Source organism: Toxoplasma gondii, chromosome VIIa (assembly GCF_000006565.2).
Source record: "Toxoplasma gondii ME49 chromosome VIIa, whole genome shotgun sequence".
In the NCBI taxonomy this organism is placed as follows: Eukaryota; Apicomplexa; class Conoidasida; order Eucoccidiorida; family Sarcocystidae; genus Toxoplasma; species Toxoplasma gondii.
Genome location: NC_031474.1, coordinates 798,378 through 809,962, shown reverse-complemented (window position 1 = coordinate 809,962; position 11,585 = coordinate 798,378). Strand labels below are relative to the sequence as shown.

The 11,585-nt window shown below is 52.5% G+C and overlaps 1 protein-coding gene across 1 annotated transcript; it reads left to right on the top strand.

Annotated features, from left to right (window-relative positions):
- Positions 1-797: 797 nt before the first annotated feature.
- Positions 798-11,401, top strand: CDPK2A (calcium-dependent protein kinase CDPK2A). The gene is made up of 12 exons (XM_018779366.1): positions 798-2,807; positions 3,050-3,927; positions 4,975-5,042; positions 5,549-5,680; positions 5,813-5,936; positions 6,304-6,543; positions 6,893-6,997; positions 7,361-7,498; positions 7,791-7,899; positions 8,130-8,209; positions 8,615-8,743; positions 9,168-11,401. The coding sequence occupies exons 1-12, from the start codon at positions 2,702-2,704 to the stop codon at positions 9,417-9,419; spliced, it is 2,361 nt and encodes a 786-aa protein (XP_018637242.1). The 5' UTR covers positions 798-2,701; the 3' UTR covers positions 9,420-11,401.
- Positions 11,402-11,585: the final 184 nt, after the last annotated feature.

Here is an 11,585-nt window from a genome sequence, read left to right as displayed (position 1 = left end):
GAGGAGGTCGACAACCTTAATTTCCTCTCAAGGAACAGTCAGCAGAGGATGCCCATCGCCTTCCCTGAAGGTGGATCGCTTATCCATCCACGAGTACTTATTTGCAGGATGCTTGCTTCCTACAACTGCATCCCTCAAGGATTCTTCGTGTAGCGATTGTTAGACCATGGTTTCAGTGACACACACACGCACAGCATCCCGCAAGTTGCACACGGACACGGTCGATTTGGAGACCTAAATTCTGTTGCCAACCGGATACTTTGCAAATTAGCATGCGCAACACCTCGGATATGTACTACCAATGGGACAAACGAGTTTCTGGAGTGCTAGAGTCATTACGAACCTCCTTTCTCCAATACCATAATTGGGGGTACTTGGAGGATACTGCGAATCTGAAGTAACATTAAATCATCGAGAGCAAGTGAATAGGGATCCCTCGCTGGCCACGTGCCGCCGGATTCAGCGGAAATCTAGTTTTAGCTTTCAAACTGCACGTCCCGCTGCGTTTGCCGGTTGCAGGGGGCAGTGGGGATATCGAGCCGGCCTGGTGGCACCGTGAAGGTCGCCTGTGTCGGCACCAAATAATCTAAGCATAGTATGATGCCAGATGTAGCTGTCTTCTCTGTTCGTCCGATTCGAGGTGAACGTAGAGACCCAGGGTGCACGTTTCTGCGAAAGTGATGTTGACCTTCGTGTGGCGGGTAAGATCACTGTCGTTGCCGGATGATGCTGGCTCGCATCCTCTGGGAGAAACCCCTACCGTCTTTTCGCGTACCCTTCCGCTCCATCTTCTCTCGACAGTGTTTTTTTTCACAAGAACTTGACGGTTTTGCACCCAGTCAAATTTCCAGTTCTGCTTTGCGCAAGGATCAGGATTTTGACGACGTCGACGCGTGATTATTCTTGAGTACGACGACCACTCGTTGTGGCGGATGCGCCGCGCTGGGGGCGTTAGGTAGATGCAGGTATCGTGCGACGTAGTCGTTCAGCTTTTGCTCTTTGCTGGTTTTTTCCGCCAACGTCAATCCTTGATAACCCTCATAAGCATCGAAGCAGGGGTAGTCCCTCTGCAAATGCCAAGGTGGACCACCAGCTGCAATACGAGCATGTCTGCAGTGGAAGACAGTAAGGGAAATCGATTCAAGAATCCTCTCTGCGGGGCCGCGTCCAATGGCTTACGCGTATGTGTTACCAAAACGTAGTGTTCGTCCCGCTGCCCTTTGTCCCCGTACTGGTCTTTCGTGGACTTCCAACGTATTTTATTAATCTTAACGGATGTTTCCCCTTCACTTTGGGGAGGTTTACTCGCACGCAAACCCCGATATTTCGAATTCGAGCCCCAGCCCGACCCCACGAACCCGCCGCTGTTCCGGCCCCGAGGAAACGCCAACTGGAGAACTGAGAGGTGCGTTTGAGTCGCGGAGGACAGCCGCTGCTGCAGTAGATGGAAGCAACATCAGCGAGGCTGTCGACCGATGAATATTCTGTCTCAGGAATAAGGGGACCCTCATGAGCAGTGCTTTGCTCGCTTTCGCGGAGAACTGAGAGAATCCTGGCAAGCACTGGTACGGACCAGCGGCATTCACGTGGGCCGTTCGGTCTTTCCGCGAGGAAGAGTAGCGATGCTTTCGCGCTCTGGACACACCTCTCTCGTTTGCCGTGCTGCAGCCAAGTTGTTGAGCATACGACTGTTTCAGAAATTTGTGGTTGCTGTTAGCTTGTGCATCCTAAACTGACTGTTCAGATAGAGCCTAGTCCTGTGCGACACCGCGACCCTCGAGGGTCGCCGCGCACGGTGATTTTTCTCTGGTGGTCTCTACGGCCCGCGTCGATGTCAGGCACCGGCTTTGTTTGCTGGTGCATCGCCGTCAAGTATGAATTTTTGGCGATGTGCGCTAGGTTGCACGGCGGTTTTGATCTCTGTTCACGCGACAAGCAATCCACTGGGGTGTGTCTGACGCCACAATTAGTCAGGCAGAGCTTCCGGGAACTTCCGGCGCAGCCGTGCGCGTTTCTTATCCGTGGTTCGAGCTTCTGCGTTTTCGGGAACAGTCCTGGAGCGGAAATCCCTGTGGGCTTCCGTTGGTAGCTAGATATACCGCCTGCCCCCCTCTGCCCTGCAGTTAGAGACGTGCAGCGTTTTCGCGGTTGATTTCTTTCGCTTTTCTTCCAAAATCGCTTGAACAACGAAAACCCATGCCTCCTCCTGTTGTCTCTCCGGAAACGAACGAGGAGAATATCCGTTCCAGGCCTGCGCTGGAGCTGGGTGATGTCTCCTGCTGGCTTCCTCTGAATCTGACGGACTCTGTCGCGCTGTGGCGTTCCTACGTTTTCCTTTTTTCTTTTCACGTGCAAGAAGAGTCCTTGTGTTCATTCCCCTTCTGGGAAGTCGTTACGGACCCGAATGCCGTGACTTTCGTTTCCTTCTCACGGAACCGGATCCCGTAAAAGCATTGAGGAATCGGTTGCATCGCTCAAAGAGCTCTCTCTGACACGTGCTTCTTCCCGGAAGCGACACAGTTCCTCGCGGCTCCTTTCTTCTACTGTGATTCCGACATATCCCACGCGGTTTACCTCGAACTCAACGAAATTGTGCTAGGCGGAGTTCGGAATTCATGCCATTCGTCTTCCGTTTTCAGTTTTTGTGGAATTGGGACAGTTGTTGTGCCTTTCCCGACGCGTGCAAGCCCACTTGCTGCGTATGCGAGACCCCTTCGTGAATTTTTGCTCAGATCCCCTTTCGTTCAGTCAAAAATTGCAGCGTCTTTACTCTGCGGGCGCTTCTCTGTGTATTTTTAACCCAAATTGTAAGCATCTCGTCTGAGAGTTTTCGGACCCGTGCTCGGGGGTCTGCAGTTCCTCTGGTCCTTTCCAACCACCTTGAGCCTAGAGTGTTTTCTAGACTCGCTTATTCTACCAGAGAATTGCAATCCCTTTGAGGTTGAACCACGCCATCTCACGTCTTCTTCTCTTTTCCTCTCCACTGGTCCGCCGTCTTTCTTCTACAGTTGCTTTTTGTGTCTGTGTGTTGTTTTTCGTGTTTCTTTAGTAAGGAATTTCCCGAGCGACCACGTGGTTCCACTGGCGCCTCGCTACATGCCCGAGCAATCAGAGGTCATGGGAGGGCGGATTTCTCGGCAGCGCGGCGGAGCCCAGAGCCAAGCTCCTGACCCCCGCCACCCGAACTCTAGCTCTACGAGCGGGGTAGCTCGTTTAGGCCAGTCGGCGTCCCCGGCGGACCGGAAAGTCTCTTCTCGCCACCCCCATGTCGCTGGACAACCTCACATGAGCTCCCGCCTGCAGGCGCCCACCCCGTCTCAGCGGGGGACGTCCCCGGCGAGCTCGGAGGCAGGGGACCAGCGCTCGAGCTCTTCCGGACGAACGTCTGCAGGCCGATCCAGAGGCGCTGGGCTCTTCTCTAGCACCTCCACCCAGAAGAGCAAGCCGTCGCAGAGCGCCAAAAGCACTTCGGCAACCGCCACACTCTCGCCTCAGCCATACACGCCGACCCCCGAGTCCCACAGAGGCGGGACTGGGGCTTCTCCGGTCACGGGCAGGTCCCCGGCCTCGGGGATTGGGAAGCGCTGCGTGCCCAGCCCCGGTGCCGGCGCCGCGGCCGCGAGGGATGAGGCTCACTCGCGCCACGTCATTCGACACCCGAGCGACAGCCGCCAAGTCGCCGAGGCGCCAATCTCGCGGGACAAGGAAGGCGGAATCGACCGCTCCAAGTTCATTCTGGAGAACACTGGTGCATTGACCGACTTCTATGAAATTGACACTGCGACGCTCGGCCAGGGAACCTACGGCTCGGTCTCGAAGGCTCGCAAGAAGGACACTGGACAAATGCGCGCCGTGAAAACCATCAGCAAGAGCCAGGTCAAAAACTTGGAACGCTTCAGACAGGAAATCGCCATCATGAAGGAGCTCGTAAGTCCCGGGTTTCGGCTTTTTTGCGGCTTCATCGGCTAGGCCAGCCGTGCTCACTTGCCGTCTTTGAAGCAGCGAGGGAAGCGTCCATGCAGGAATGTATGTGGCCGAGCACACAGCCATACCGTGCGTTCGTTTCCGGTTTTGGCTTCTTGTTTGCCCTGGCATCCCCCGTGATGCGTCGACGACACGAGCGACCTCTTTTCTCAAGTCGCTCCGTGTTCTGTTTCTCGTTTGCTTCTGTTCTGGAGCTCCTATTGTTTCTAATTCCCCATGGTACACATAATCAACACATGGCCAAAGGAGCATTCATACGTTTTACAATGCCAACGGATATAAATTGTATAATTAACATCCATATACAGCTACGGTTCTCCTGAATTTAACGGTACAAGCTGTAAACAAAGGACTCCTTAACGTAAACTGAGGAGTCAAGTAAGTACAAACCGATCTCCCTCATGTGCCCGGCGTCCCAATCGCCACAGCGAACAGCGGAAACTTCGGTATGGCTGTTGGCGGACTGAGTGGAGAGGCAAAAGCGCTTCTCCCGTTGTGCTTTGCCGGCGTCATTTCCATCTCGTTTGGGTTCCAGGGTTTTTATATGCACTGCGTCTTTCGTAGTAGGCGATGGGGGCGTAACCTTATCAGTCCCAGCGCGTGAACTTCCATGATCAACGGCTGGCCAGATGGCATGTCTCGAGTTTGCGTGTCACTCCCGTTACGTCTACCCATAATGCGTGTGTACATTATCGTTTCGGACTAGCCTACGTTGCAGGTTGCAAAACACAGTTTCTGCGAGGTTGGGTTATGCGCTTGCGCCTTTTGCAATGACAAATCTGCGTTTCATTCTTCCGTACACACGCGCACATGTCAGTGTGTTCATGGGTGGAAAGGGACGGTCAGAAGTCGATGCAGTTGCGTCATCGCTCAGTATGCGGAGAGCTAGGTTTGCGGTAGGCTTGCGTTGACGCGTACAGGACGACATGGGAGGCAGTCTTTGCAGGTATGCGCTGTTTGAACGCCTTTCTTGGTCTCTGTTTCTCGCAGGATCACCCGAATGTCATCAAGCTCTTTGAGACGTTTGAGGACCACCGAAATATATACCTCGTTATGGAGTATGTGAAAGCCACAGCATGATTCTAATCCGTCTTTTTCACCGAGAGAAACAGGGCTACCCTGTGGCGTGACCAGCAAGGGAATAAATCAGTGATACGTGCACAGGAGGTAGTCCTTGCGTTTTTCTTCTGTATGGAATTATCTAAGCGAAAGGCGTTAGACGCGGACAGCGCGCAAGCCTTTTTTTTTGTAGTGGTGGGAGCTAGGCTGTTGTCTTGAGGGGGTCTTTCTGAATCAGCGCAACTATCTTACATAGCTTGTGATCTTCATCAGATGTTTGGCCGACCGTTAGTCGTGCCCCGCTGCATGTACAGCGCGTGCAGCACCGCAAGGGAGGTTCCCTGGGTCTCCACCCTTTCTCTGCATCATGTTGAGAGGACTGCGGAGATCAAGATTCGCGAGCTTTCCTCTTCTTGTGTCCTCCTTCTTCCTTGTGAAGCGTCCACACCTCGCCGTCACGAGCTCTGGAGCCTCCCGTCCCGTTTGTGGTTCTACGTATTCTCAGGCTGTGCACCGGCGGCGAGTTGTTCGATCGAATTATCTCGGAGGGTCGCCTGACAGAGAAGCAGGCTGCCGTTTTGATGAAGCAGATGTTCTCTGCGGTCCATTACTTGCACTCGAATAACATTATGCACAGGTACGAGCACGTTTCTACAGTTTATGCCTTTCCACTCGGTCTCTGTTACTGGCTCGCAGCATGAAACCATCAGGCGCCAGTCTCGCTTTCGACGACTCCAAGGCTTCGTGTCGTTCTTTACAATTCCTTCAGGGACTTGAAACCGGAGAACTTCCTTTTCCTCGACTCGGCCCGCGACTCTCCTCTGAAGATCATCGACTTCGGTCTTTCCTGTCGCTTCAAAAAGGGAGAATTCGTTTCCACCAAGGCAGGAACCGTACGTGCGCTCACGTCGTTCTTCGCAGTATTTGTCGACGCATCCGTTTCTGACGGCCCTCGAAAGAAATCATAATTGAACCTGTACTGCAACGAATATATCACAAGCCTCTCAACCTTCCATGCCGCTGGTTTTGCGCAGGCAACCTTGGTGTCGTCTTCATCGGGCACCACGTGTGTGGAGGGTAGGCGACTTTGCCGTAAACCCTAAACCCTCGCAGGTGGCAACATTGCAGATGAGCTAACACTCAAAATATTCCAAAGCTCCTTTGCGTGCGTTCTGTTTCTTCTCGACGTCTGCATCGTAGCCTTCTGCATGCCTGTTGCTCATTTGGCCTGGCTTTTCTTTCTCTGTCTCCCTTCATCAGCCGTACTACGTGGCGCCTCAAGTTCTGCAGGGGAAGTACGACTTCCGATGCGATGCTTGGTCCTTGGGAGTTATTCTGTACATTCTGCTTTGCGGGTACCCGCCTTTTTATGGAGAGACAGACGCCGAGGTTCTCGCAAAAGTGAAGACCGGAGTCTTCTCGTTCAGCGGGCCTGAGTGGAAACGTGTCAGTGAGGAGGCCAGGGAGCTCATTCGCCACCTCATTAACATCAACCCGCAGGTATTCCTCGCACTTCATCTCGTTATGTCTACATGCGTATAAATCGACGTATCTCTCCGTCTCAGGTTCATCTCCGTCATCAGTGGCGGCGCATTCAACATTGGCAGAACAACAAAGAAAGGATGCCAGTGCTTACTGAAGTAGCATAGTAGTGACGAAATTATATAGATTTTTTTGTACATGTATATGCGCACTGGGCATGTGGTATCACTAATAAAGCCGCGCCTAGAGGTGCCGAGTCCTCTGCACACGCAGAAAATGCGCTGATACGTCCTTGAAGATCTGATCACTTTCCTATCCCAGTTGTCGCTGTCAGCTCGTACACTGTCGCTTCTCTGCGTTGCTTCAGGAGCGATACACTGCCGAGCAAGCCCTCCAGCATCCGTGGGTGACGACACTTGCTCGCAACAGCCAGAACGTTGCTCTGCCTACCACTCTGATGTCAAATTTGAAGGTAACTCTAAACAGGAGATGCTACCTAGCGGTTGGTGTAGCTCCATTTTTGTCACCGTTCAGTGGACGTACGTAATTATGTGGGTGTGTATACAATCAAGCCTGTATGCGTGTACTTGCCGCACTCAGAACTCGTCTGTAGGCAGTCATTCTTCGCCAATGCATACTTGTATCCGCATTGAGGGGTGCGGCCCTCTCTGTGTCCTCTTTATCTTACCACCTTACATTGAGCTTTTCCTGCTTTCTTCGGAGCAGTGGTTCTTTTTTTCCGTGGTCGTCGCTTTCGCCTGAGTTCTTCTGGCAGCTGGCATGAGAGCGTTCGCCCTCCATTTCGCTATTCACTTTGTCGCTCTTTTCTTCTCAGGCATTCAGAGCGCAAAACAAGTTGAAGAAGGCCGCGTTAACCGTCATTGCGCAGCATATGTCAGAGAAGGAAATCGACCACCTTCGACAAATCTTCATGACTCTCGATGTCGATAACAGCGGAACGTTGTCAGTTCAAGTACGTGGCGAGGGACGCGCTCTTGCGTTGCACAAGAAACAGCGAAACCGCTTCTCCGTTCCTATTTGATCTTACCTGTAGATGCGTATCTATGTGCACGCTCAGTGCTCCGCTAGGCATCGACCACCATATATATATATATATATATATATATATATATATATATGGTTGCAGCACATAAAGTCCAGATTTGGTATACTCCTAGAAAACGATAAGCATGCGTGTTGAGAAAAATGTATGTCAGTCTGTGTTTGTGTTTGAAGTGTGGCTTTTGTTTGTGGTACTTCTTCAGGAAGTTCGCGAGGGACTGAAGCGTCTTGGGTGGACGGAGATTCCCGCCGATTTGCAAGCCATCATCGAAGAGGTGGATTCAGACAAGTCTGGGCATATCGATTACACTGGTAAGAGTGGAAGGCCACGGTTCAAGAGAAGAGAAGTCGCTCAAATGAACAGGGGAACGGGAAGACGCGACATCGGGGAGAAGGACAAGCAGCTGCGAAGAGTGGGACGGAGCACGAGGAGCCTCTCGTAAGAGCATGGGTGGCGGAGACAGGGGCAGAATTTGCCCTTGAGTAGAACGCAATGGATGCATCTGACGTATTTTTGAGTGCTGTCAATGACGTTTCCCCAGAATTTATTGCTGCCACGATGGACAAGAAGCTGTACATGAAGGAGGATGTCTGTTGGGCTGCTTTCCGCGTCTTCGATCTGGTAGGTGGAATACACCTGTTTGTTCACTTCCATCTTGCAGTCAACAGGAAAATAGCCGGCCACGTAGGTCTCAAATCTCTATGGTTGTAGCAAGCTCTCTACACACGGTGGGGCCTTCCGCGGGTCCGATCCACTATCACATCTTCAAAATGTTTACTTTGCGTTTTAGACGATCTGCGAAAGACGCATAGATTCCAATACTGTTTTTTCCGTCTTTACCTTGTGGTGACTTTCAAAAATAGGAGTGGTGGGAGGGCAGAACGCGTATCGCTGTGTCGGCGACCCCTGGATGAGCTAGGTTTCCGTTTAGAGGCGGGTGCTCTGGTTTGTGTGTTTCGGTCTCTCACGGACTTGCTTGTCTCAAACACGACTAAACGGGGATTTATTTCTCCTTCACTTGTCCAGGACGGCAACGGGAAGATCTCGCAAGACGAGTTGAAGAAAGTCTTGGGAATGCCCGATGTTGAAACCGCCGTCGGTCGAGCCACGATCGACGCTCTCCTCACCGAAGTGGATCTTAATGGAGACGGCGAGGCAAGTGGAACTTCCAGTGTCAAATCGGAGGCTCAGCGCGCACCGTTACGCAGTTACACTGCAATCGACTCTCAAGTTGTTAGAGTTTCCCAACACATCCCTGCATGCGCGCTAAATCACAGTTCTGCATGTGCGCTATAATACATAAGTTTGTACGGATTCATAGATGAACTTGCATATGTGTATTGGTGTAGAATGTATGATTAGTTCGTGGGATGATGCTCATGGCGAGAGTAGTTGTCTGAGTGTCACGACCCCAAAACTGTTTCTTTTCTAAGTGTAGACCCGACATGCCGATGTGATGCTGGAGTCTCTAGGCATGCAGAAGCGAAGGCATTGCGTTCACTTCTTGCCATGCCGATGCATCAGCCGCGGGTTGGTGGAAAGCGGGAAAGCGCGTCTTTCTCTTTAACGTTTTCTGCAGATTGACTTCGACGAGTTTATGTACATGATGAGGAAGAAGGACCCCACGGAGAAACGCTTCGACATGTCGACGAGAAAGACCGTCAACGCCGCAGCTGTTGCATCCCCGGAGACCCGCCGGGCCGTGGTTCAGCGGCCTACCCTGGGCAGTGGGCCGCCGCATGCGTGTGACTCTCCCAGCCCGAGAGTCTCGGAGCGAGGGACGCCCACCGAGACACACAAACTCGAGTCCGCAGGTGCTGCCCCCAGTTAAACCAGGAACGTGGAGCTTTTCAGCGCGAGCGGGCTGGGTTTGAAGAAAACGGAAGAACGGCCTGACAAAGAAACCGTGACGCAAAGGCGTTGAAGCCTTGTATGCGACGGTGATGGATGTGTGTAAATGATGGCGGTGGAACTGTACACGCTAACCCTGAAATTGGAAGAGACAAAGTGCAAGGAGTGTTACCCAAACGCCCATCTTTCCTGTGGCAATTGGGGGGCCTTCGCGTCGCGCTCGTCGGAGACAGGAGGCGAGGGGCCTGCGCGAGTCGCTCAGAAGCCTTTGAAAGGGATGCAGGGCGCCGTAATTTCCTTTGAGTCGGAAGTTTTTTCGAGGAGGTGCGAAGGCGAAAGGACGGTCGTTCCCAGCTTTAGGATTTTATGCAGTTGAATACGAGTCACAACCTCTGCCGGCTTCTAGCAAAGTCTGAATCGCGAGGAGATTGGTATATGCGAAATCGTGGCTCCGGGGGTGTGTGATTCATAAACCGCGGAACGTTTACGCCTCGGGCAAAGGTCGGGGCTGTCGTCAGGTTCAAGCCCTGCGCCTGCGTGGTCTACGCGTGCCTTGAATTCTGTCGGAGAGTTTTTGCTGTTCCAGTTGTTTTCGATCGCGTGCTTCGAATTCGGGTCGCTAGGACTTCTCTGCAAAAGAGGAGACACGAGCATCCGGGTCCATAATAGATTGTCGGTTTCTACGTGGAGTTGGAGTCTGCGGGCGACGGGTCGCGAGGTTTCTTTGTGGAGACGCGCTGGGCAGAACAGCGGCTGTCTCATTCTTGTCCTCATGCTTGCTTAAGCATATACGCCTGTCTTTGTAGATAGAGGTGAATGCGTGTGGAGTCGAACATGAAGGCGGCGACGTTGGTGGCAACACAGCGAGGAGAGGGGAGAAAGGTAGAGGCGAAATGCGGCTTGAGACAGAGGACGATCGAGAGAAGCAGGTATCTTGAGAGGCGCAGCGGATGAGCAAAACGACTCAAGAGAGGACACAGGAGAAGCAAAAGGGCGAAGGAGAGGGCAGAGTCCTGACGGCGCAGACACGCGAACGGATTTGTGATCAATTTGAGGCTTCAGGTCTCTTTGGCCGAGCGCGTGAACAGGAGTCACCGCTGACCGCGAGAGGAGACAGCGGAAGCCAGAGATGTGCTCGTGTCTATGTTTATTGTTCGATCTTGCCTTCGTTTTTTCATAGAGGTTTTTGAGCGTCGCTCTGCCGCTGCTCTCCAGCGTTTTTGCTGCCAACGGAAAACCTGTAAATCTTTACTGGGGGGGACTTCTGCAGAGAGGCCTCCGCATTCGAAGCTTGCACGCGGTCTCTTCTGCGAGGATTCCTCATCCGTTATTCGTCGTATATGGGTATACACGTGCATTCCTTCGCTCCCTCGCGATTATAAATTTTTTGGTCTCCAGGTGGCCACTCATGAGCGCGCTGTCTCGGTTCCGTCCTGTCCATCTAACCTGGAAACTGTTGACATTTGTTCCCCACTCCCACCTCAGCTCTGACGGGGCACACATCTTGCCCACTTTCACACATTCACGTATCTTTCCTTTCTCCCTCACCGGATACGTTTTTGTGTTCCCCCGTTCGTATTTTTGTTGTACAGAGCTCGTGTGCAATGGTTTCTGAGTGTTCCCAGTCGGCCTCGTGCGCGCTGTTTCCTCATGCCCCTCTCGGACTTTGCAAGTGCAATTCGTTCTCCCCAATCGTTTTTACGGAATCCCCTTGTGGGTCACATGGGGCTAAAACAGTGGCCGCACCCGACAAACCGAAGAGTCTCCGCCTGGGTGGTTCCTCTCGCAAGGAGAGCCGCCCACCGGCGGAAGACCCTCCTGTGCTGGCCTGCCTTTCGACTATCTGGGGCGAACGGAAGCTCTCTAGGTTTACTCAAAGTGCTGACTTTTCTAGAACAAATCAGGTGACAAATCCCCCCGGAACAGACCGGAAATGCCTACAGATGACCTACAAGAAATCCCACAGTTATACATATTCATATATATATATATATATTGAAGTCTCTTTTTGTAGAGCCCTGACAGACTGCAGTAATATATCCGAAACGCATGCACGGGCAAATGACGCTGGAGATTCGTCACAGTTCACACAATCGAGGCTGTCGATATCTAGCCGATCCCGGAGACGAACGAGAGGCGTTTTCTG

Excerpts from the sequence above, each read along its gene's own strand:
- CDPK2A (XM_018779366.1), top strand. The coding sequence starts at position 2,702 with ATGCGAGACCCCTTCGTGAATTTTTGCTCAGATCCCCTTTCGTTCAGT. Across the intron at positions 3,928-4,974 it reads TCGCCATCATGAAGGAGCTC|GATCACCCGAATGTCATCAA; the intron begins GTAAGTCCCGGG and ends TGTTTCTCGCAG. Across the intron at positions 7,499-7,790 it reads GCGGAACGTTGTCAGTTCAA|GAAGTTCGCGAGGGACTGAA; the intron begins GTACGTGGCGAG and ends GTACTTCTTCAG.